Source organism: Peromyscus eremicus, chromosome 4 (genome assembly GCF_949786415.1).
Source record: "Peromyscus eremicus chromosome 4, PerEre_H2_v1, whole genome shotgun sequence".
In the NCBI taxonomy this organism is placed as follows: Eukaryota; Metazoa; Chordata; class Mammalia; order Rodentia; family Cricetidae; genus Peromyscus; species Peromyscus eremicus.
The window spans coordinates 67,350,212-67,377,188 of NC_081419.1; the positions used below are offsets into that span (position 1 = coordinate 67,350,212).

At 37.6% G+C, this 26,977-nt stretch overlaps 1 protein-coding gene across 3 annotated transcripts in view; it reads left to right on the forward strand.

Moving 5' to 3' along the window:
- The window catches only part of Ckap5 (cytoskeleton associated protein 5), a 105,780-nt gene that overhangs the window by 18,637 nt on the left and 60,166 nt on the right, over positions 1-26,977 (forward strand). For all 3 annotated transcript variants that reach the window (XM_059260917.1, XM_059260918.1, XM_059260920.1), the window contains exons 2-8: positions 8,576-8,669; positions 14,897-15,090; positions 16,894-17,100; positions 21,841-22,012; positions 22,856-22,985; positions 23,974-24,074; positions 25,925-26,038. In XM_059260917.1, coding sequence (XP_059116900.1) covers positions 8,613-8,669; positions 14,897-15,090; positions 16,894-17,100; positions 21,841-22,012; positions 22,856-22,985; positions 23,974-24,074; positions 25,925-26,038 — 975 coding nt within the window. In that variant the 5' untranslated portion in view covers positions 8,576-8,612. The remainder of the gene's footprint in view (positions 1-8,575; positions 8,670-14,896; positions 15,091-16,893; positions 17,101-21,840; positions 22,013-22,855; positions 22,986-23,973; positions 24,075-25,924; positions 26,039-26,977) is intronic.

Sequence of the window (26,977 nt, forward strand, 5' to 3'; positions counted from 1 at the left end):
TCACCACATTTTAGTCATCCATTTGTCAGTTGATTATATATTTACATTTTTTCTTTCTAGTTATTAATGTTTATTTGGTTTTAATTTGTGCTATATATTGTAAAGTATTTCATTTCTCTAAGGAGAGATTACCAGGCCTTTAACCTGTGACCTTTTGTGAAACCAAAGTTTTGTTTTACAAGTATACCATATTACACAGATTGTGTTTCTTCATTACTTTCCTGGATAAATTCTGAACATCAGAGCATGGTCTTTCTTTATGATAATTGTTAGTTAATATTTGCACAGGGAGACAAAGTATGGCTTTCCAGTAATCACTTTAATGGCAAATAAATAACAGCTAGGTGTAGTGGCCCATACCTATAATCCTAGTAAATGGGAAGCCGAGTCAGCAGAATTGTAAATTTGGAGGCTAGCTTGAGCTACCTAGTGAGACTGTCTAAAAAGGAGGCATATGGCACTGGTTTAATTTCTATACTTGGCCAATGCACCAATAAAAGTAAAGAAGGCAGCCGGGTAGTGATGACATACACCTTTAATCCCAGAACTCGGGAGGAAGAGGCAGGCGAATCTCTTGTGGAGGTCAAGCCTGTCTATAGAGCTAGTTCCAGAACAGCCAGGGCCACAAGAAAGTGGGGGAGGGGGGAGAACGACGACTATAAAACTATTAAGGGGTCTATGTATTATTATGTTTAGTATATTTTATTTTTCAGATGTTCAGTTTGATTTATTGATTAAAGTATCAGAAGCAAGTTTTTTTAGAACTGAATTCACTTTGAATGTTTGAATTCTGTAAAATTGTAAATTAAAGTCAAATTTTGGAGTGAATGAAATAAATGCTCTCAAATTGGGAATGGCAGATGATAACAAATTGTGTTTTTGAGCCCTTGAGCCCTTACTAGATGCTAAGTATCTGGTCTCCAGGAATTTTTATGTAAACTAACTCATACAATCCACACAATGGTAGAGTATTATTGTTCTTACTTTTCTACATATGTTTCTAACTCAGCATGTTATCTAAGAAACTTATCCCTGACCTCTTTTCAAGTTTATAGTGGTTCTGAAAATAACAGAATAGTTTAAAAAATTTAGATTCCAAGATAAAATAGAAGATCATAAAATTTTTCTCAAGAACAAAAACTGAAATTTGATGAATTACTGCTTTTGAAATGATTGCATATTTTTTTCTTTCCTTGGCTAGTGTTTGGTGGTTGTGTGTGTGCTAGGCAACACTGTATATGATGAACTGCAGGGCTTGTTTTTTGCATTTTGTTGCTGTTGGAACTGGAATGTTGTTCTTTTTGTTGTTGTTGTTGTTGTTGTTGTTAAAATAGGGTCTTGTAGCCTCAAACTTAAATGTTCCTGCTCCTGCTTCCTGAGTCCTGAGAGTATAGGCATGCAATACCACTCAAGTCCAGCCTGTTCTGTTCACTCCTAATTTAAACTATCCTTGGTCTCTCCACTGTGTCCTCTCTCTGTGTGTTGTCATTCACTGCCTTGGTTTTAGTTACATATGTCTTTGACACTCCTACTTTTGAATCTCCAGGTCATATATCTTCTTGGTGCTTCAGGCTTGAATCCCCAACTGCTGCCTACATCTCCACTTGTCTAATATACATCTTGTTTTGTTTTGTTTTTCAAGACTTGGTTTCTCTGTATAACAGCTCTGGCTGTCCTGGAACTCACAGAGATCCACCTGCCTCGGCCTCCCAAGTTCAGGGATTAAAGGCGAGTGCCACCACTGCCTGGCCATCTTAACTTGGCTTGTCTAAAATTCCTTTTCCATCCTGTAAAGGGAACTCAGTAAAGGAATGTTTAGGTACTTAGAACATGACTCTTACCTTATGTCCAGACTACCATCATCTTTCATTTAAACTCTTTGCGGCCTTCTGACTGCTTTTCTTCTCTTTTTATGGTTTTTCAGTTTATTCTTTGCATTGATTTGCATTTACATTATATGATCTTTGATTGTTTTTGTTTTTGAGATGGGTTCATGTATCCTAAGACTTTGTGTGTACTCTGCAAGTTCTCTACCAACCAAGTCACATCTCCAGCCCCTCTATGAAAAATACAGGTTTGACTGGGGCTGTAGCTCAGTGGAACACTGACCTAGAATGCATAAGGCTCCAAATTTAATCCCTAGCATTTCAATCAGTAATCAGTCAGTTACTCAATCAATAAATTAAAAAACAAGTCACTGCTGAGGAAAAGAAATATACAAATTTGATAGCGAATATAGTTTTACTATCAGTCCTTCAAAGTCTTCCTTTCACTGTTCTACTGGTGTCTAATTGTATAACATTTGCTTAGAAGGCCATTCAAGGTCTGACCTTGATTACTTCACAGACTCACTCTACATTCTTTTGCTTTGTTTGTTTAATTTACACTTGTCTTAGTTAGGGTTTCCTATTGCTGTGAAGAGACACCATGACCACAACAGCTCTTACCAAGGAAACGTTTTAATTGTGGTGGCTGATTGCAGTTCAGAGGTTCAGTCCATCATGGCGGGGAGCATGGCGGCGTGCAGGCAGAGGTGGTACTGGAGCTAAGACTGCTACATCTTGGAGGCAACAGGAAATTAACTGACTCAACTGGGAAGTATCCTGAGTATATGAAACCTCAAAGCCTGCTCCCACAATGACACACTTCCTCCAACAAGGCCACATTTCCTAATAGTGCCACTCCCTATGAGATTGTAGGATTATGGGGGCCAATTACATTCAAACTACCACAACACTTAAACCTTGCTAAATAAACCCACTACAGTAAAAGAAGTTAGAACTGATGCTACACAAGTTCCTAAATGTTTATTTCCATGTCTGCTTATCTCTGAAAGTACAGTTTGTAGACAAGCACGTGACTCTGAACTACACTTCGTTTTCAGGGCTGGGAAAGAACACAGGGCTCAAACATGCTAGACAAGCACTCCAATACTGAACTATACCCAACCTTTGAATCACAGTTTGACTAATGTATATAAATTTTACAAACAAAATGGTGAGTGAAATAGCAGCTCATAGAAAAGTACACTCGATGTGATAACTTTTATTCAGATGAGTATAGTCGGAGTTTGTTACATAGAATATGATTGAGCCAGGGCATAATCCCAGCACTTGTGAAACAGAGGCAAGAGGATCTTTTGTGAGTTTGAGGCCAGCCTGTTCTACATCCAAGTTTCAGGCCATCCAGAACTGCATGATTTATGAGACCCTGTCTCAAAAAAAGAAAAAGTGATTAAGATATAGATTTAAACGGGATGTGGTGGTGCATGCCTTTAATCTAAGCACTGTACATAGTGAGTTCCAGGACATCCTATGTAGAAAGATCCTGTCTCAAACAACTAAAAGACAGATTGAACATTCTTTAAGGAAGTGCTTTTGTGCACAAAAGGAGAGGGTGGAAAAACATACAGATGCAATAATGCCTGTAGTATTACAATTTGTTGATTGGATGGTAGGTTAACATGTCAGTTTCTGTTTATTTGCTTGCTTTTTTTGAGGGTCTTGACAGAGCTGAGGTTAGCCTGTAACTCACTACGTGCTATGTGGCCCAAGGTGGCCTCAAACTGGCATGTCTTAGCTTCCCAAATGCTGGAGTTTCAGAAGTATACCACCATGCATAGCTAACATACCAAGTTTTTTGTTGATGTTGTTCTTAGATTTATTTAACCTATGAAAATTTGTGCATCGAAAGTATTTATCCCTTGGAATGGGTAGTTATAAACCACCATATGGGTGCTAGAAGCATAACTCAGATCCTTTGGAAGAGGCAGCAAGTGCTCTTAACTGCAGAGCCATCTCTCTAGCCTGCAACCTGCCAATTTTATTGTGAGGCTTCATAACTCATACACATAGCGATGTGGTTTTTGTTTCTATGTGTCAGAAATTCTAGAACTTGAGTTTTGTTATGCCTGTAATAATCACTCAGGAGGCTAAAGCAGAAGAAATCATGAGTTCAAACCGTTCCTTGGCTATTAAGCACAGCAAGTCCCTGTTTCAGAAAAAGGAATGAACTAAACAAGGACTCACAGGATTGCCCAGTGGTTAAAGGCTCTTGGCACATACCACATCTCCAATGACCTGGAGTTTGATTCTTAAGGTATCGGGAAAGAACTAGCTCTGCAAACAACAAAAAATAGGGAAACTTAAAAATTTTTAGGTTAAAAGTATTGGAAAAAGGGATTGGAGAGGTGGCTCAGAGGTTAAGAGCACTGGCTGCTCTTCCGGACCTTTTTTTCATGTTTCTTAAAGAAGAGCAGGACTAACGGGAAGAAAAGAACAAGGAATGAAATCACAGATTATGAAATTATTATTAACATTCTCTTAGAGAATGTTTTCAAGACTTTTTTTTTTTTTTTTTTTTTTTTTTTTTTGAGACAGGGTTTCTCTGTGCAGCTCTGGCTGTCCTGGAACTCACTCTGTAGACCAGGCTGGCCTCGAACTCACAGAGATCCACCTGCCTCTGCCTCCCAAGTGCTGTTTTTAAAGGTGTGAGTCACCAACACCTGGCTGTGCTTAGCATTTTTATGATCTACCAAAGTTAGACCAAGATCCATAGCAGTTAGACCATCTTGCACTCACCTAGAGAACTTGAATGTAGAGCTCTAATATTTACAAGCATATTAGCATATAATTAATGAGGAGAGAGAGGGTCTTCCCTATAGAATTTGAAGAGTACTACATAATTCATTTGTTTTCAATTGCTATTTAGTATTTTATTTTCAATACACCACTATTCACTGTCCTTTTGATAAACAACTCTGACTATGTCAAACTTCCTGTGAACATTCTTATGTCGATCTTATTCAGTTAGCATCAATTTTAGTATATATGGGTGGTTGAGTATATGCAGGTAAAGCAGTATGGTTTCCCAGACTATTACCCTAGTTCACTGTTGCTGAATTTGAGTTTCTGCAAATTCTCTATTAAGATTTGACTTCTGCTCTAAAATACTGCTGTTATTTCCCAGGCATGGAGATTTGGGAGAGAAGTCTTAAGTAGAGCTGTGCTTACTGTAGTAAACTGTTACAACTTAGTCTTTGTTTTTAAGCATTTTTTTTTTTTTCTGGGATGTTTCCTTCTGTTTTATGGGAAGGAATAAAATGTAAAGAAAAAGACTTTGAGTGTAGTCTCACTGTATACCAGTTTTGTTGTTTTGGCAAGTTACCTCATCTTTGTGAATTTATATGTAAAAGGGGAAGAAGTTTTTTCCCTCACACAGTTAATGTAAACACAGATGGATTAATACGCTTTAAGGACTTTGAGAGGCAGCAGAGGTGGCTCAGTAGTTAAAAGCTCAGTAAGATTGCTGATTGTGTTACTTTCACAGAATGAAGTGCTGTGTGGGTGTTGAGTTATATAATATTCTCAAAAACATGAAAATATTTGTAGTTGCAAAAAATGCCTTACCTAGGCATAGTTGCTTGTACCTAAAATGTCAGCATTTGAGAGGTGGAGACTGAAGGATCAGAATTTTAAGATAAACCTCAGCTACATAGTGAGTTTAAGGGCAACCTAGGCCAAAAACAGAGCACAAAGGATTAAAAGAGTAGTAGCCTTGTCTTTTTTTTTTCTTTTGTTTTTGTTTTTGTTTTGTTTTTTGTTTGTTTTTTTGAGACAGGGTTTCTCTGTGTAGTTTTGGTGACTGGATCTCACTCTGTAGCCCAGGCTGGCCTCAAACTCAAAGAGATCCACCTGGCTCTGCCTCCTGAGTGCTGGGATTAAAGGTATGAGTCACCACCACCTGTCTTTCATGTGATTTATGTACTATGCTCATTTTAATTACTAACTGGTAGTAAATTTTCATTTAATACTTTTCTTTATATATTTTGTATAGTAAATGGTAAAGTTTCTTCAGTAACATATTTTCACAATCAGAAGGAAAAGTGTTTCCTAATGGAAAGCATAAAGTTGTTAAAGGTATATTGACTATAAGCCTTGCTAAAAATTGCTTAAATATGAGGCCAGAGAGATGTTTAGGTGCTACTGCTCTTCCAGAGGATCTGATTTCAGCTCCCAGCACCCATGTCAGGCAGTTCATAACTGGCTGTAACTCCAGCTCTAGGGAATCTGACACCTTCTGATCTCCACAGGGATACCCCACCCTAGTACACACACATAAATAGAAATAAATATTTTGAAAATGGTTTAAGCTGGGCATGGTGGCTCACACTTTTAATCCCAGCACTTGTGAGATGGAAGGCAACTGAATCTTCGGGAGTTCTAGGCCAGCCTGTCTATGTAGCAATCAAGCTCTGTGCTAGCCAAGGCTACATAGTGAAACTGTCTCAAAAACAACAGCAAAAAAGGTTTAAATATGCAGACTATTTACAAAGGAACAAATTGTTTATGGATTTAATCATTTACTAGTTTGTATAAGCATGGGTTAGATTCATATTTACCAGGACTATGTAGAAAGCTAGGTAGTATTGAGATTTATCTGTAATGATATTCCTCCTCTCTATAAGTCTCAGTCTAGTAGAGTGTGGCTTCAAACTCACTCTGTAACCCAACCTGGCCTTCATCTTTCAATAATTCTCCTACCTTAGCATCATGGGTGATAGGATTACAGGCTTGAGCCACCATATCCAGCTTCTGTTCTAGTCTGTTGTGTATTATTTTAAGACAAGGTTTCATGCCTCAGCTTCCTGAGGACAAGGATTGCAAGCTTGTATCACCATGCCTGGCTCATATAAATTATTTTCTATAAGAAATTTTAGGTGCTGGGTGGTAATGGTGCACACCTTTATTTATTTATTTTTAAAATTTATTTAACTTTATTTTATGTGCATTGGCGTGAAGATGTCAGATTGTCAGATCCCAGGGAACTGGAGTTACAGATAGTTGTTAGCTGCCATGTGGTTGCTGGGAATTGAACCTGGGTCCTCTGGAAGAGCAGCCAGTGCTCTTAACCACTGAGCCATCTCTCCAGCCTCCGATGCACACCTTTAAACCCAACACTCAGAAGGCAGAGGCAGGCGATAATCTGAGTTAAAGGCCAGCCTGGTCTATAGAGTAAGTTCCAGGACAGCCAGGGCTACACAGAGAAACTGTATCTCAAAAAAAAAAAAAAAAAAAAAAAAAAAAGGAATTTTAGGTATGATTATCTGAAAAAAACATTTTCTTGCTGGGCTGTGGTGGCAACTCCTTTAATCCCAGCACTGGGGAGGCAGAGGCAGGCTGATTTCCAAGTTTGAGGCCAACCTGGTTTACAAAGTGAGTTCTAGGACAGCCACGGCTACTCAAAGAAACTCTATCTTGAAAAACCAGAAGAAAAAAAGAGAAAGAGAAAATGTCTATGTTCTCTGAAGGTTGGATAAATAAGTGCATGAAACCAATAGTAGAGGAATTCACAGTAAGGAATATGCATTTCTTAAATACATACAGGGGAGATGATTGAAGTTTTTATAGTTTTCTAAGTTATAGAAAGGAATAGAGACTTGACATTTTTAGAGAGGAGGAATGCATAGTAAATAAAAGTTTGCTTGATTACACAAAGTGAGATAACCTGTCCTTTGAAGAATAGATGACATCTGTAACAATCTCTGTGACCCAAATATGGAGTCTAGTCTCCTCTATGAGAAAATCCAGTATCCTGATTTGGGGCAGAGAAGGGGACCTCCAAAGATGAAGAAATTCCTCTGTTTGTTAATGAAGGCTTCCTCTGTGGATGGAGATTTCTTTTATAAAAAGACGGCTTTTCAGAGCTATTCATGTGTCTGAATTTTTTTTTTGTAACCAAATAGAAATATACCAAAGAAGTTGATATGGGGGTATGATATTTTTGTCTCCCACATTCTTTCAAGGGCCAAGTAGCTCCTTCCTTCCTTTCTTTTTTTCAGTTCTTTGTCATAGATCATATTTCTCATTTGAAAAAAATAAAATGTTGGGATTTTTTTTTTTTTGAGACATGTCTCATGTAACCCAGGCTGCCCTCAAACTCACCAGATTTAGCTGAGACTGATCTTGAACTATTGATCTCTTTGCATCTACTTTCCGTTTTTTTCTCATAAAGAAAATGTTCTAAGCCAGTCAGTGGCGGTGCATGCCTTTAATCCCAGCACTCAGGAGGCAAGGTAGACAGATCTCTGAGTTTGAGGCCAGCCCACTCTATAGATCGAGTTCCAAGACAGCCAGGCCTACACAGAGAAATCCTGTCTCAAAACAAAAACAAAGACAGAGAGAGAGAGGGAGAGAGAGAGAGAGACAGAGACAGAGAGAGAGACAGAGAGAGAGACAGAGAGAGAGAGAAAATGTTCTATTAGCCAGGTGTGGTGGCAAATGCCTTTAATTCTAGCTAGCAGGAGGCAGAGGCAGGTGGATCTCTGAATTTGAGGACAGCCAGACATAGTGAGACCCTGTTTTGAAAAACAAAAAACAAACAAACAAAAACAAAAAAAGGAAGAAAGAAAAATGTTCTATTAATGGAATTAAGTAGTAGGCATCTGATCAAAGAATGGACTTTTAACTCTTATTTATACATACATGTTAATAATGGAAGAAAAATCATTTTTGTTGTAAAAGACTACTTGTTGTTAGAGTTAACGAGTATCTACTGTCTACTTTTATCTGACTAGGAACTACTTTTAACTCCAAGAAAAAACTAGAAGCACAATGGGAGATGACAGTGAGTGGTTGAAACTGCCAGTTGATCAGAAATGTGAACATAAGGTAAGACTTCTAGAACTTAAATTTTATTGTCATTAACTTGTTTTGTCAGCAGTTAAACTATTACGTTACTTAGAATGTAGAACATTGATAACATGTTATTTTATGTCATTAGAAATAATTCAAATTCTCCACAGGTGCCTGCCCTGAGGAGATTTCTACCAGTGTCCAGAACAGAAACTACAAGTGGCTAGAATACTGAGCTGAGGGATAATAAATGAATCTAAACACACTGAGTTCTTTAGTCCATTCACTTTATTCTTCTATGTCAAATTCTATCTACACAGCTTCTTTTTTGTTCTCATACTTAGCTCCTCTCTGTCCCTTTTTCTGCTCTCTCATTATTCTACCTAGTTCCTTCCATTTTTGCCCTCATCTTTGTTCTTCTAAATCAATTCCTCAAGTGCTGTGGGGAAACCGGTATGTATACACAAGCAGTAATTCTTTGGCAATGCAGTGTAAGGCTTGAAGTTTTTCTGGGTCTCAGAGAGAGGTGATAAGGATCCACACATAAAGCAGTAATTGTCAGCTTCCAATTACAACCCAAAAGGGGAGTGACTAAAGGGGAGTTCTCTGGTAGGGTCAACTAAAGACTAAGATCAATTAGGGAATTCTAAAAAGTAATTTATGTGCTCAAACTATGATCTAGAAGTGGTTAGGTAAAATGTTAGGAGTCTATATATGTCAGTATAAGTCACTAGTAAAGTAAAATTGTCTTTTACTCTTAGGCTCCTCCCCTCTGGGGGTAGGGGACATGCGCGGTTGCTAAGCAACCTATGTCAGAGCATGTAGCATTTGGTTAGTAAAAGCTTGAAGTTATTGCTAAGAAGGAAATCTAGGAATAGCGCCTGGCTGAGGAGGATTAAAACTTAATTTGCACAAGAAACGAAGCTTGACACCTATCATCTGCCTGGCCTTGTCAGAAATCTCCTTTGGTCAGTGGGAAATAACTACCTTAACTCAGTAATTCGCAAGTGGCTAAAACATCATCCCAGGAATGTGAGTGGTAAATCTCTTAAATTAGGGTCTTGTGTAAATAACTGGGGTGAAGATAAGGAGTTGAGGATTTAATTGCTAGTGGTTATTTTCTCTATTTGTGGGTGAGATGAGCTAATGTTTATCTATCTGCATTTGTCCTTGGATAAAAAGGTATCTTTGCTGAAATACTTTCGTCCAGAGAATGGCCCTGGTCAGATGTACGTTAACAAAAAATAAACACAGCTGGGGAAAGTTATCCAATTACCCTGAATGTATAGAGAAAGTTGTGCCCATAAGATTGAGTTGCAGTCATGAGATCACATGTACACATAATATGGAAATGCACGGTAAATGGGGAGACTCATAGCTGTTATTGCACAAGAAGTTTACAACAAGAGAGCCAATTCATTCAAAAGGCAGTAATTCCATAACGCCTTTCGTCATGGTTTCCTCTAACAGAACTCTTAGTTCTGATAGGTTGACCTTCTGAACTAGATACTCCCGTGGTCTTTTGCTAACAGCAGTTCTCAATAGAAATAGGAGTCTCCTACCTAAGTACTTGAGAGTTTGAGGCTGGAGAATGAGGAGTTTAAGGGCAGTCTTGGTTGGTTACATAGCAAATTCTAGGCCAGCCTTGGCTATATGACCCTATCTTAGAAAAACAGGGAGATGGTTCAGTAAATAAAAACACTTGGTATTCCAGCCTGATGACCTAAGTTCTAAACCCAAAATCCATGCAAAAGGCTGGGTGCAGTGACTTGCATTTGTAATTCCAGCACCTGACCGTTAGATGGAAGATGGAGAGAGAGAAATCTTCCAGGAGCTCTCAGGCCAGTTAGCCTGGAATATGCACTGCAAAAACAAGAGAGACTCTGCTTCACAAACAGGGTAGAAGGAAAGAAACTACTCCTACAAGTTGTCTTGTGATCTTCACACATACACCCTGGCACATGTGTACTCTTACTTGCACAAGCACCCCGTATACCACACGTATACACACACCCCACAAACACAAAATAGGTGTCTCTAGCTTGATAAAAAAAATTTCCCTTTAATCCCAGCACTAGGAAGCAGAGGCATTCAGATCTGAGTTCAGGGCCAGTATGGTCTACAGAGTAAGTTCCAGGGCAACCAGGGATACACAGAGAAACCCTGTCATTGGAAAAAAAAAAAAAAATTGGGGAGGAGTGATGGGTCTTTGGAAACAGTTCAAAAAAGGAAAGAAAGAAAAGTGTATTATTAGTGAAGAGGGAAAAAAGTGTATCTTTAAAAAGTGGCAAGTTATGCTGGGTGGTGGTGGCACACACCTTAAATTCCAGCACTCGGCAGGCAGAGGCAAGTGAATCTCAGAGTTTGAGTTCAGCTTGGTCCATAGAGTGAGCTCTAGGATAGCCAAGGCTACAAGGAGAAACCCTGTCTTAGAAGAAAAAAACAAGTGGTAAGTTGGGTAGCTTTTTCATTAGCATAGTTTATTTTATGGAAACTGCTTTTTGCATTTGCAGTCTGGTTTGGCCCTGGATGTTTAGCATTTTTTAGATTCTCTGGTTTATATAATGTATATTCCAGTATCTATCCTCTGAGGCTAGCCATCTTTTAATTATGGATAATTTTAAGCTTCAGTAGATAATTTCTGATTCATATCATTAGCAGTTATCTTTTTCAGTTATTTCATTTTCCCTAACTATACCTGTGGTTTCTTTTATTTATATTTACATTTATTTATTTAATTTAGAGATAAGATTTGGCTATAGCTGAGACAGCCTTCCTGCCTCAGTTTTCTGAATTCTTGAATTATAAGTATGATTCACCATGCCTGTCTACCAGTTCATAGAGAATTCCATTTTCTTTCTTACTAATTTCTACTTAAAATGAACAGGTTAGTTGTTTTCCCTTTTTTTTTTTTTTTTTTTAATTCAATTTTTCTACATAGCCCTTTCTGTCTGGAACTGACTGACTGTATAGACCAGGCTGGCCTCGAACTCACAGAGATACACCTGCCTCTACCTCCTGAGTGCTGGGACTAAAGGCATGTACTACTATGCCTGGCTATTTTACTTTTTTAACAGTTCTTTTAATTAAAGTTTAGGGTTTTACTTTTGTTTTTAGATGCTTAAAAACAGAGTTAGAGAGATGGCTTGGTGGTTAAAAGAGCTTGCTGATTTCAGAAGTCCTGAGTCTGGTTTTTTTTTTTTTTGGGGTTTTTTTTTTTTTGTTTTTTTTTTTTTTTTTGTTTTTTTTGCTGGTCTTGAACTCACAGAGATCTGCCTGGCTCTGCCTCCCAAGTGCTGGGATTAAAGGCGTGCACCACCACCGCCCGGCACCTGAGTTTGGTTCTTAACACCTATATCAGGTGGCTCTCAATCACTGTAACTCCAGCTCCATGGAATCTGATGCCATCTTCTGGCCTCCACGACACCTGCATACACATGTGCCTATATACTCAAGACAGACAGACAGACACACACACACACAAACAAATAATAAAAGTAAAAATCTTTAAAAATAACTAAATACTTAAAAGCATCTTGTAATAGGTTAAGTAATTTTCTGTCCTTAGGAGAGTTCTTTTCTGAGGGCTGGAAAGATGGCTCAGCAGTTAAGAACACTGACTGCTCTTCCAGAGGTCCTGAGTTCAGTTCCCAGCAACCACATGGTGGCTCATAATTATTCGTAGTGAGATCTGATGGCCTCTTCTGGCATAAAGTTGTACATGCAGATAGAGCACTCATATGCATAAAATAAATAAATCTTTAAAAAGAAAAGTTCTTTTCTATGAACATAACACCTGTTTCAAAATACATTTAAGCAAATATATATCTTCTGTTTTCCAATCATATATTGTATCATTTCTCTCTCTGATCTAATGTAGTATTGAGGAGAAATACCTAATTGATTATTAGTGTCTAAAATGCAAATTTGGTTGTCCCACAGTCTAACTTGTTGCTTATATTCTCCCAAATCATTTCTGTTATTGTTCTGAGAATAAGCAGAATCTTTCATTTGATCTCATCAGTCCTGTATGAGCTGGCCCTTTCAAATCCTTACTAACTCATTTTATACTATGTTCCTTTTTTCTTTCTTTCTTTCTGTGTCTCTCTCTCTCTTTCCCTTCTTCTTAAGATAGATCTCACGTAGCCTAGAATTGCCTCATACTCTGTATGTAGTTGAAAACAACCTTGAGTTTTTGATCCTCCTTGCCTGGTATTAGAGGCATGCTCCAGTGCTCCAGGTTTTATGTGGTGCTGGGGATTGAATCCAGGGCTTTGTGCGTGCCAGGGAAGCACTGTACCAACTTAGCTACATTCCTAGCCCTAGGAATAATGCTGAACATGCTTATATAATCCCAGCACTTGAAAAGTAGTGGCAATAGCTGCACGTGGTGACTCAGACCTTTAACCTCATCAGAGGCAAATGGATCTCTGTGAGTTCAAGGCTAGCCTGGTGTCGATAGTGAGATCTAGGCCGTCCAGCGTTGAATGGTAAGACCCTGTCTCAAAAAAAGAAAAAAGAAAGAAAAGGTAGCAGCAAGAAGTTTGTCAGTTCAAGGATAGCCTTGGCTATGTAGGGAAACCTTGTCTAAATTTTGTTTTGTTTTTGTTTTTTGAGACAGAGTTTCTCTGTGTAGCCCTGGCTGTTTTAGATGTTGCTCTGTAGACCAGGCTGGCCTCAAACTCAGAGATTTACCTGCCTCTGCCTCCCGAGTACTGGAATTAAAGGCATACACCAACCACTGCCTAGCCCTGGATAAACTTTTTAATGCCAAGACAAAATGAGGCTTTTATTCTATACATTTTCATATTGCCATGTCCCTTCTTGTAGAACTTAACAGTGTTAATTTTAAGTTTATTTGTGTGATTGTGTATTACTTGTAAAGGACTCCAGCACTTGAGAGAACAACCTAAAGAACTTATTTTTAAAGGAATCAATCTGTGGTTCCTGGCCCCATTCAATTAGGCAGAGCATGATGGCAGTAGGAACATAGAGTAGAGGAGCTTCTCAGCTCATAGCAGTTAGAAAGCAGAAAATGAGAGTATTCAAAGGGGCCAGGTCAAGGCATAGCACTCCCAGAATAAACTTGCAGTGACACTTCCTCCAGCTAGGCCCTACCTACTAAAGTTTCCATAACCTCCCAAAATAGTTCTATTATCTGGAGTCCTAGTAGTCAACACACAAGCCTGGGAGAGACATTCCAGTCAAACCATAACAAATTGTTGTTTTCTTTCTCTACTGCTGGAGTGTAAACCCCACATAGGTTGAGGTTGTATTAGCTTTTATGTATTAAAATACCTAGTAAGTAAATTAATAGTAATATAAATTCTCAATAGAGGTGTCTGAAATTCAGTAACTAAATAATAGCAAGTTACTGATTACAATTTGATAGTATAAAGCTAACTAATCATTATACAAATAAGACCTCATATATTGGAAAGTGGGCAGTTCCATTATGGTGATTTATGATCTTTCAGTTATCATATCTTTCTATTAGTAATAATACTTGAATATAAATTGGGAAATATTGGTAATAACTTGAGAGTTGTATTTTATTTTATTTTTTTTATTTGGTTTTTCAAGACAAGGTTTCTCTGTGTAACAAACAGTCTTGGCTGTCCTGGAACTCACTTTGTAGACCAGGCTGGCCTTGAATTCACAGGGATCCTCCTGCCTCTGCCGATTGCTGAGATTAAAGGCATGCACCACCACCACCGCCCAGCTGTATTTTATTTTTAAATTAAAAAATATATATATGTGTGTGTCTGTACCACATATATGGAAGTCGGGACAACTTTGAGAAAGTTCTCTCAGATGAACACAGAAATTAAACTAAGGTCATCAGACTTGCACAGCAAGTATCCTTACTCACTGAGCCACTTCTTTGGCCCTGCTGTGGATTTTTAGATAGTCTTGGCAAAACATTCTAAAGTTTATTGAAGCTGGGCATGGTGGCACACGCCTTTGATCCCATCGCTAGGGAGACAGAGACAAGTGCATCTCTGCGAGTTCAGGGACAGCCTGGTTGGTCTACAAAGTGAGTTCCAGAGAGAGACCATGTTTCAAAAAAAAGGGAAAAAAAAATCGTTTATTGACTACTCTTTTTTTTTGAAAATTGTGTGAATTTCTTAAACTCCTTTCTTTTTTTTCCTGTTATGAGGTATTTTGTTCAAAATTTTCTAGCATGGAATATTCTTTTACTTCTCCAGATTATTATTGAATAATATCATTAACCTAGTTTTAAAATGCTAATTTTCTTTTAGCTGTGGAAAGCAAGATTAAGTGGGTATGAAGAGGCCCTGAAGATCTTCCAGAAAATAAAGGATGAAAAAAACCCAGAATGGTCCAAATACTTAGGATTAATAAAAAAATTTGTCACTGATTCCAATGCAGTGGTTCAGTTGAAAGGACTGGAAGCCGCACTTGTCTATGTTGAAAATGCCCATGTTGCAGGGAAGTAAGTACATTCTTTTCTAATATTCTGTAAACATCTCTGTTTAGTGCTATATAGATAAATGTATGCATATTTATAGAGCCTCTAGTATAGTTTTAAAATATACTGGTAGTCTTTCATTGTCTTTAATTAGTCTGAATGGTACATGAAACCTCTGAAGTAGAATAAAGGTTTATCTCCATGTGTTTGGGTACATGTGGGAATCAGAGGAAACTTATGGGAGTCAGTTCTTTCTCTATATAAGTCCCAAAGATTGAACTGATGTCTGCAGGTTTGGCAACAGATGTCGTTACATGCTGAGCCATCTAGCTGGCCCTGTTTGTCCTCTTGAGCTTTTTAGGTGAAAATTATTCAAAACTAAAGTAACCTTAGTAACTTTTAAAAGTAGTTACTGTGAGGTAATCGCAAAGGAAGTGTCAGAGCTTCACTGAAGACAACTGGGCATTATGAAAAACTTCTCTTAAAACTTAGAATCACTGGGCTAGAGAGATGCCTCAGTGATTAAGAGCATTGACTGTTCTTCCAGAGGACCCAAGTTCAATTCCCAGCACCCAAATGGCAGCTCACAAACTCCAAGATCTGACACCCTCACACAGATGTACATGCAGGCAAAACACCAATGCACATAAAATAAAAATAAATATAAAAAAAATTTTTAAAAAACCCCAAACTTATAATTACCATTTTTTTTTTTTTTTCCTCCAAGGTCTTCTGTCTCTTGGGGTAGTGAATTCTAATTTTTATTTCCTGGCCTAATTGTCTTCAGCTATGGATGATGGAAGTTTCCATTTACTCACTTTCCTGTACTTTATTAACTTGATTTTTCTAAGTCTAGTCTTTGTCATCTGTTTGAAAGAACTTCCATATACAAATAGTTGAGACCTCTAATTATACAAGAAAGATATGTTTACTTCAAAGACTATGCTAGTGTACATCATCAGTTTGACAGTTTGGTTAACTAACCAATCTTAATAAAATGGTTGCATTTTTCTTTTCATATTAGAAACTGCTTTTTTGACATGCTCCTTATAGCCCTAACCTATTTGGTTCCTCTTGCTCCCAGAATTACAGGTTTTATTTAATTTACAAGGTGCTCAGTGCAGTAAAGTTACTACTAAAAAGTTGAGGAGTCTTTCCTTATTAAAGATAAATCCTCCCCCCATCATACGAATAAATTTTCTTGTCCTAAAAATGTCTAAAATAACTTAAATATTTGAAAAAGCATTCTCTAATCCTGCTTTATAAAGTGTATGTTTGTATACCCACATATAAGACAGGCACACATTACTCTAAAGAAGGTCAGCAAGGATAGATGTAGTTTCCTCTGCATCATAAGATTGCAAGGAATGGCTGGCAGTCTTGGCTCACACTTTTTTTTGTTTGTTTGTTTTTTTGAGACAGGGTTTCTCTGTGTAGCTTTGGAGCTTTTCCTGGTAGAACTCACTCTGTAGCCCAGGCTGGCCTTGAACTCACAGAGATCCGCCTGCCTCTACCTTCCAAGTGCTGGGACTAAAGGAGTGCGCCACCACTGCCTGGCTGTGGCTCACACTCTTAATGCCATCATTCAGGAGGCAGAGGTAAGTGGATCTCTGTGAGTTTGAGGACAGCAAGAGTTGTTACACAGAGAAACCCTGTCTCAAAAAATAAAAATAAAACAAAACAAAAGATTGCAAGGAATATTTAGGGAAAATTTCCTATTTGAATTTTCTATACTTATAAAATGAAATTATAGTGAAGCATGTGTTTTGTGGATTGTTTAGGGTTTATCTCTTTTTACTTAAACATCCTTGTGTGTGGCATTTACAGAACCACGGGAGAAGTTGTATCAGGTGTTGTAAGTAAAGTCTTCAACCAACCTAAAGCCAAAGCCAAGGAGTTGGGCATAGAGATTTGCCTCATGTACATAGAGATTGAAAAAGGAGAGTCTGTACAAGAAGAGCTCTTAAAGGGTCTGGATAATAAGAACCCCAAGATCATAGTGGCCTGTACAGAGACACTGAGGAAAGCCTTAAGGTAAGACTTTTGTGTTTCAGTTCTTGAAGTATGCTGACTGAATTTGAGTTCCAGGTTTAAACAGTAATGGAGATTGTTGAACTTGTAATTTCAGCCTTCAAGCATGTTGTTTGGTTATTTTCTTTAAATTCCTTCCTACTGAAGGTGAGCAGAGAACATTTCTTTTCTATCTGAGAATTGGCTTTTTTGTAGAAAAGCATTCCTAAGCCAGGCGGTGGTGGCTCACACCTTTAATCCCAGCACTCAGGAGGCAGAGGCGGGCGGATCTCTGTGAGTTTGAGGCCAGCCTGGGCTACAGAGTAAGTTCCAGGAAAGGCACAAAGCTATACAGAGAAACCCTGTCTCGTAAAACCATTGAAAAAAAAAAAAAGAAAAGAAAAGAAAAGCATTCCTAATATATGTAAGCAGTTTTCTTTTGCTAGCTTCAACAATAGACTTATGTTAGCTATAAAGACATAGTTGTTTGGCTGGAGCAAACCTTTGTTTGAGGCCTTTTTGGTATCTGCTGTGTTCAGTCCTAGAATTCTTACTCAACACTGAAGTTCTTTATACATGCACTGCCCTTTCAGAGACAAGTGGCTAAGATTTAGTGGAAGCTCTGACTTTGGTAAATCAGTAATTCTGATTAAGTAAACTCTGGGTCATCCTCTTCAGTGGGAGCGCAGACATTCTGCCACTTAGTAACATCCCAAATCCAAGCAGTTCTTCAGTCAGCTCTGTCTCCCATTCGTGTCCAGTGTTAGCTACAGAACACAGCAGCACTAACGAAATCTTAGGATGAAGATCATTCCTTTGCAACTCTTGTAATTTGATTTATGACTCACATCTTGGAGACAGTGTTGCCTTAACATGTTTATTTTATGTGAAAGTGTCGGCATTCTTGAATTTTGTTAAGCTATCCTTGATTTATGTTCTCTTTTTGCCTAATTTCTAATATTCTTTTACAAAATTTTACTTTTATCTAGATTTTTGTGTGATAAAAAAGTTTCCTTTTTTAAATTAAATTTTATTTATTACTGCATGTGTATATGATGCATGACCAGGAGTGCCGTGCTCGAGTGCCAGGGGACAACTTTAGGAGTCAGTTCTCAGGTCAGGCAAGTGCTTTACACCCACTGATCCACCTTGCTGTCCCAGTCAATGTTTCTTTATTTCTACTCTTTTATGGTATAGTAGGCGTGTGGAGTTTTTCCCTTGGGTTTGTTTTATCTTTGAGACAGGGTCTCAAAAACCCTGTAGCCCAAGCTGGCTTTGACTCATGGCATTTCTTCTACCTCTGTCTTTGAAGTGCCAAGATAACAAGCATAAGCCACCATACCTGGCATCTTGTGTCTTTATAGATAGTAAATAATTGTCTCAATTTTGCCATTTTAGAAATTTATCAAATTAGGCCACAAGCACTACTCTAGATATTACCAGCCTGCCCTCAATTGTGTGCTCAATAAAATGTTCTTTCTTTCAAAAAAAAAAAAGATAGAGAGATAGATAGAAAAAGAAATTTAATGAATTTACAGACTCTGTTTGTACCAGTAGATGTATTATTCTAATTTTTTATGTGTTTTGTCTGCATGTATGTATGTATACTATGTATATCATACTGCAATTTTCTGCCTTTAAATTAAGAAATTCTTTATAGTCTATTATATACTATATTAATTTTATCTTTAAACTGACTAGGAGAATAAAGATAGGAAAGAATATATTACATTTATCATCTTTATAAAGTCATTATCTGTGTTGTCTGTATAGTGATTATTATTTTCAGTGTCTAGGGAAAAAAATCTGGGAACTCCCATATCCTAGAAAAGCATACCCCTAGCATTGTCCTTATTGATGTGATCTGTAGTCTACATTTATAATTGTCTTCTTCCTAAGGCATTTCAGAATGTGAGGGTAGCTCTTTAGAACTTGGAGGCTAAACTGAATTCTAGGTGCCATAGCCTCCTAAAAGATATCATTAGTGACAGCTTTAGGAGGCAAAAAACATTCTGTCATTCCTACAACAGACTTATAGAGGCTTTTTTTAACTTTTAAACTTCCATCCATTCATTCATTCATTCGTTTTTTAGTGTTTTGATCAAGGACTCAGGTAGCTCCTGCTTGCCTGAAACTTACTATGTAGCTGAGGATAACCATGAACTCCTGATCCTCCTCCTACTACCTCTCAAGTTCTAAAATTACAGGTGTGTGCTAAGATACCTAACTTTTTTCTATAATGTTTACTATCAAAATTAGATTTTTGTTTTGTTCATGTATCTATTTTCCATGTGGACTTGCTTCATCTCTTTTATTCTATCTTTTAAAAATAAGTGGTGATAGAGACACAAAGAAGTATTAAATGAACCCATTATGGTGTATTTCTTTTGTTTGTTTGTTTCCCAGTGGTACTGAGAATTGCACCCAGGACTTCACATATTAGACAAGTATTTTACCACTGCAATACATTCCCATCCCAAAAGTAGTAATGTAAGGAAGCATCTACCTACCATTGTCTGTCCTATAGGAATACATCAGATATCCTGAGTATTAGGTTCTTCAGGCACCAAGTTAAATAATTCTCAAACAAAATGATTTAAGAGCACTATAATTTCTCATTTGTCCTTTAGTCTTGTAGGTCAGCTAAACCAAGATAAAAATGTCCTTTTCTAATAATATAAAATGGCTGTGTGTGTTTGTTTGTTTGTGGGTTTGGGGCTGGAGAAATGGCTCAATGGTGAAAAGAACTTGGTCCTCTTGCAGAAGACAGGTTCAGTGCACCCACATGGTGTCTGACAGCTATCCATAATTCCAGTTCTAGGGAATCTGATCCTCTTTTGTGACATCTTCAGGCACTAGACACTCACATGGTACAAATTTTACATGCAGACAAAACACTCATACACATAAAAATAAAATAAATCTGAAAGAATGATTTTGTTTGTTTTGTTCTCCATTTTGAAACTGGCCTAGGAATTTCTATATAGCCCAAACTGGCCTCAGATTCTTGATCTTCCTGTTAACATATGATTACAGGTATAAGCCACCACACTTGGTATATAAAGTCCATTTTAGAGGAAATCTGAGAGATTTAGTTTATTTTCATGTTATAATAGCTACATAATGTACCCAGATGCCTTGTTGAAAATCACTTTCTGGGAGAAGAATTTCGCAATTCAATCTGTAGTATGCTGTATTAGCTATGGTTGAGCAATTTTGTTACATTTGTGCAAGTGAGATAAATTACACACATGAGTTAATAGTATATTTTAACTAGTTATAGTAAGTACTATCATGTGAAGTTCTAGCACTCAGGATACTGCAACAGAAGAATCACCAAAAGTGCCATGGGCTTTCGAGAGACCCTTTCTTAAAAACTAAAAGAATGAAAGGCCCCAAATATATTTGAATCCTACTACTCATTCTGAAATTCAGTATTTTATAACTTCATCTATAACTGAATCCTTCCTGTTCCCAAATTTGCTATTCATGAATGTTAAAAATAAGATCAGGGGCCGGGCAGTGGTGGCGCACGCCTTTAATCCCAGCACTCGGGAGGCAGAGCCAGGCGGATCTCTGTGAGTTCAAGGCCAGCCTGGGCTACCAAGTGAGTTCCAGGAAAGGCGCAAAGCTACACAGAGAAACCCTGTCTCGAAAAACCAAAAAAAAAAAAAAAAAAAAAATAAGATCAGGCCGGGTGGTGGTAGTGGCATACGCCTTTAATCCCAGCGCTTGGGAAGCAGAGGCAGGCAGATCTCTGTGAGTTCAGGGCCAGCCTGGTCTACAGATAAGTTCCAGAACAGCCAGGGCTACACAGAGAAACCCTGTTTTCAAAACAAAACAAGACAAAAACCCAGAAAGCTAATACTAGAACTGAGTATGTTGGTATATGTCTCTGATCATCGATCATGCGTTTGAGGCTAGCCTGGGCTATATAGCAACACTCAATCTCAACACTAATATTGGTCAATTAGGAGCTTACAGTAGGTTAAATATGCTATCTTACAAAATAAAGTCACAATGCAGAGGTTTTCCCATTGGGGGGAAAATTGAATTAAAGAGTTAAATTGAAAAGAGGTTGTCTTAGTTACTTTGCTTTTTTGAAGAGACACCCTACTAAGTCAACTTCTAAAAGAAAACATTAAATGGGGGCTTACTTATAGTGTTATATATATTTATATGGTGAGTCCATTGTCATCATGGTGGGGAGCAAGGCAAGCATGGAGAAAGATTTGGGGGAGGGGGCCCCCAGTGACACACTTTCTGTAGAGCCATTCTCATTCAAACCACCACAGAGGTACATTATGGTAGTTGAAAAATCAAGAATGAAATATTTGTTGCCATAACTCAATCTGTCGAGTTGAGTAAATTTTTCTTTGGTTATTAGAAAATTCATTTTAAAATGTTAATATTATTTTGGGCTCTAGACACTAGAATGATAGCTAAATATGTGTGTATATGTGGATATGGATAGATAGAGAGAGAGATAGATGGTTGTGAATCCCATTTGTTTAGGAAATTTAACCTATTAATATATGATTGATTTGGTTTTTTTAAGACAGGATCTCTTTATATAGCCCTGGCTGTCTTTGAACTCATTATATAGACCAGGTTGGCCTTAAACTCACAGAGATCCTCCTTTTTCTGCCTCCTGAGTTCTAGGACTTAAGACATTTGACAACACACTAGGTGCAATATATGATTTGAAGCTATACAATGAAACATGGCATGTTGACAGTTTTCCCCCCAATTTCTCACTTACAGTGAATTTGGTTCCAAAATCATCTTACTTAAGCCAATTATTAAAGTGTTGCCAAAACTATTTGAATCTCGAGACAAGGCTGTTCGGGATGAAGCCAAACTGATTGCTGTCGAGATTTATCGATGGATTCGAGATGCCCTGAGACACCCATTACAAAATATAAATTCTGTCCAGGTAAGGCACAGATTTCTTTCATTTTTGCATAAGGTGTATTTGCATAGAGATGTATTTCCTACTTGTAATGGTTGATATTCTATCCTTATACATAATTATTTTTTATTTTTAAGATTTAAATATGTTAAATTCCTGAGCATAGACTTTTCTGCTATTACTGTCAATCTCTCTGTCTCTCTGCTAAGGAGGAAGTCCTGGGTCTTGCACATATTAGACAGAACTAGGTTTTGTTTTGTTCTGTGTCTATGGAACATCTCCATCCCCTGTATCCCAGCCCTGCTAGTATTAAATCTATATCAGTTTAAAAGATTCCTTTATAATTCTGTTGAATAGCAGGATTCACTTGCTTGGATGAAAGTTATTTTTGGAGCTTTTTTAATAATATAGCATATTTGAATTTATAAACTAGTGATAGTATCTTAAAATAATGGATTTGGGAAGCTGAGGAGATGTTTCAGAGGTTAAGGGCATTTGCAGCTCTTGCAGAGGTAGCCCCTACATAGCTATTTAAAACTCTCTGTGATGCTAGTTCCATGGGAACTTCTGGCCTCTGTACTGTGCACCAGACACGCATGAAGTGTACTTGCATTCATGAAGGCAAAACACTCATACACATAAAAGATAATTTAAAAAAAAAAAAAAGGATTTTATTCTTAGTATGGTAAAGTCAGTTGATTTGACTTATGCTACAAAATACGGTTTATATTTGTCTTTTACTGGTTTCTCTATTAGTACCACATAAAAGAAAGTGAATCCCAATATGTCAGTAAGTACAAGCATTATGTTCTCTAATAGTGGGATATAAATTTAAAAATTTTTAAGATACTCTGTTAATGCTTGCAGTTGAAAGAATTAGAAGAAGAATGGGTCAAGCTGCCAACAGGTGCTCCTAAACCAAGTCGGTTTCTGCGTTCCCAACAGGAACTAGAAGCTAAATTGGAACAGCAACAATCTGCTGGAGATGCAGAGGGCGGTAAGACAGTTTTAAACACAGTTGCTCTAAAAATTAGTGAGAATTATTGCTGTCACAACAGATCATATCCACTAGGCATATCTTAGAGAACTGCTTTTAATAAAATCTGAGTCATATGTGGTACTAAGTAACTCTGGTCTCTTTTTGATAACAATTTCATCCTGGGAGCTGGGGAGATGGATAAGCCAGTGATCAAGAGCATTTATTGCTCTTCTAGAGGACCCAGGTTTGATTCCCACCACCCCCATGTGACTCACAGCCATTTGTAGTTTCATTTCCAGGGACTCTAACCCTCTCTTTTGTCCTCCTTGGGCACTGTATGCACTTAGTACACAGATATACATTTAGGCAAGACACCTATGTGTATAAGATAAATTTTTAAAAACTTTTATCAGGAATATGAAATGATAACTGGTAAGTAAAGCTGCTTTATTTGTGTGTGTGTGTGTGTGTGTGTGTGTGTGTGTGTGTGTGTGTGTGTGTGGTGGCTAGGTACATTTATAGAAGCTAGAGGACAACCTTCAGTTGGTCCTCACCTTTCTACTTTTTTTTTTAAGTTATTATTTTTAAATTACTTTAATTTTTTGTTTAAGCTGTGTGGGTGTGTATCTGTCTGTCTGTATGTCTGTCCCTGAAAGTGTATGCCACGTGTGTTGGTACCATAAATGGGTGTTAGATCCTGACTGGGGGGTGTAGGGAACTGAACTTGGGTCCTCTGCAAGAGCAGCAAGGACTCTAAACTGCTGAGCCATCTGTCCAGCAGCCCACCGGGTTTTAAGGCTTAGTCTCTCCAGCCAGGCAAGTGGCCCATGAGCTTCTCGTGTCTCAGCCTTCCGTCTCCATGTCGGTGCTAAGATCGCAGACGCCTGCACAGCTGAGTCTGGCTCAGGTCATCCAGTTGATACAGCAGTTGCTGTGGCCACTGATCATTTCCCCGGCTCAAAAAAAAAAAAGGATGTTAAGGTCTGTTTTGTTTTTCTTTTGAAAGGTGGTGATGATGGTGATGAGGTACCACAGATAGATGCTTATGAGCTTTTGGAAGCAGTAGAGATCCTTTCCAAACTTCCCAAAGACTTTTATGACAAAATTGTAAGTAATGGTTAAGCTGCTTTATTTTATTTTAAATAATAACTTAGATAAAATTAGAAAATGTTCTGCTGAGCCCTTGCTTGGTATACCTCCCCTCTCCCCTCATATCTTCCTAGCAGAGCAACTTAGTTGCTTCTTTTTTTTCCTTCCCTTACTATTTTCTATATGCAATCATATTATGGCATTTAAAAACAAAACAACATGTTTTACCAGAAATCAGAACGTTTTCACCTTTTTCCTCATTTATTCTATGGTTTCATCTTTAAGTATCTCCTATGTTCATCTCTTTTTGGATGAATGGATGACTCAACACACAGAGGTGTTTGCTCCCAAGTCTGAGTGGAAAGAGAGAAGTGACTCCAAGTTCAAAGTCACCTTTGACCAAGATGTTGTGACTTTGTTTGTGTTTCAGAAAACTGTCTTGGTGGGCCTATCTTATGCATTGTAGGATGTTTAGAAGCATATGTGGCTTTTACCCACTAGACATCATTAGAGTCAGTAATACCATCCTCTAAATTCATGGCAATCAATGTCTCCATACATTGCTAGATGTCCAAGAGAGACAAAAGTATCCTCATTTAAATGAGAGACACAGTCCTACCTTCGTCACTACCATTTGCTCCTGTCTCCGCTCAATTGAATTTTATAATGTAATTAGAGGTATCATTTTTGAAAAGAGGAAAATTTCCCATATTGAAATGTAATCTAAATTCTTCAGTGGCTTCCATGAGTCTTAAGATGATGTCTGAAATGATCCTATAGCCATTCTTTCTCCTGTCTGGCACCTTGCAACCTCAAATTTTACCTTTCACCCACATAGCTAATCATTGTCGTTTTCTATTTCAGACATGCTGTATTTTTCCTGGTAACATATAGATCACTGGTTTATTTATAACAATCAAACTTAACCTGTACGGTTCTTTCGTTTTATAATGTTTTTCTCTCAATATTTATCTAATAGGTCTCACACTAAGCATCATCTTTTTAGGGATCACATCTCACTATTTAAACTTCATTAAGTCCTCTGAGTCAGCTGGGTGTGAAGGCACATGTCTATAATTCCAGCACTGGAAAAACTCAAGTAGGATTGCAGGTTTAAGCTAACCAGACTGTCTGGAGAAAGGAAAAGGAAAAAAAAATTTTTTTCCGCTTTATAACATTTGTTTTAGTAGATAAGATCCCACTATGTGGCTCAGGCTGACTTTTGATCCTCTTACATCTTCCTCCCAAACCAGCTTCTACTAATTTTGATTAGCAAATATCTGACAAATTGAATTGAAGTGGATTATACCTATTACAAGATAGTAAGTTTGTAATCTTCTGTGTGTCCCATGTTCTTTCAAATAGTGGGCATTCAACTTGTTCAGTGATTATTTGGTCTCTAGTGAAGCATATTCTCTTTAATAGATGTAAAAGAGATAGACCAACATGCTCAAAAGCAAAAAACTAATACACCAGGTCAGCAGTATAGGTTGCTGGTTCTATGATTGTTTTTCTTTTGCCTTTTAAATTTTGTGAGATAGAGATTCCTTTTCTATAATTGTACTGCTGTGAGATGGACTAGAAATGATTGTTTTCTGTTTAATATCTATTTAACAAGAAACCAAATGGAAAAACATGGCATTCTTTTTATGTTCGGGCTATAAAAATACATTTTATATGACTAAAACTTCTATGAGCAAATAGTCCTCATTTAACTATGTTTGCAGTTTGGTTTTTTAGCTGACTTGAGAAAATGTTTCTGAAACAAACAACAAAAAAAATTCAGGTCTTTAAATTGGTTGAGTATAAGAAATGGAATTTATTCTATTCTTTTTAGTGTTCTACATTGATTTATATTCTCTTTTCAGGAAGCAAAAAAGTGGCAAGAGAGAAAAGAAGCCCTGGAGGCTGTAGAAGTACTAGTGAAAAAACCCAAACTGGAAGCAGGCGATTATGCAGATTTAGTCAAAGCCTTAAAGAAGGTAATGGGAGGAGCTTCAGCACTGGTATCTTAACAAACTGGCCCCCGAAATTCTCCATTAGTAATTCAGTGGGGTTTTGTTGTGTTTTGTTTTTGTTTTTGTTTTTTGTTTTTTTGTTTTTGTTTTTTGTTTTTTTGTTTTTTTTTGAGACAGGGTTTCTCTGTGTAGCTTTGCGCCTTTCCTGGAACTCACTTGGTAGCCCAGGCTGGCCTCGAACTCACAGAGATCTGCCTGGCTCTGCCTCCCGAGTGCTGGGATTAAAGGCGTTGCGCCACCACCGCCCGGCTTTGTTTTGTTTTTAAATCACAAAACTATTGCCATTTAAGGAGCATAAGTGATAATATTTCAGTCAGAATCTTCTATATTTTTTTTTAAGAATTTAAAAATCTTACTGTCCTGTGTTACAGAAATTGGTTTTATCTTAACACTTTGAATTTAATATGGCATTGTTAGCTTCTATTAAATAGCAAAGAAAATAGGATCTTGCTGATATAGAGCCAAGTTTTATAGTTCTATAATTTTTTAAGGTGAGCTGTTTAATTAAGATATATTTAATTATGCAAATACTAAGTATGAAGTATTTTGTTATGTAGTGAATGATACCAGACTATACTGTATCAGAATGCCAAGCAAAATGTGGGGAACTCCTCGTGATAACCTGTTTCTCGTAAAAACATCTCATTAATTGATTTTTGTTGGTGGTTGTTCAGGAGACAGGGTCTCACTATGTAACGTTGGCTGTCCTGGAGCTTGTTATGTTGACCAGGCTGGACTGAACTCAACATAGATCCACCTGCCTGTCTGCCTCGACAGTGGTGGGATTAAAGGCTTAAACCACAGTACCCAGTTATCAGATTCTTGTCTTGAAGAGCCACCAACTCAGATTAATTAAAAGGGAATTGCCTGTGCTGAAAAGACCAGTTCAACAGACCTAAATCC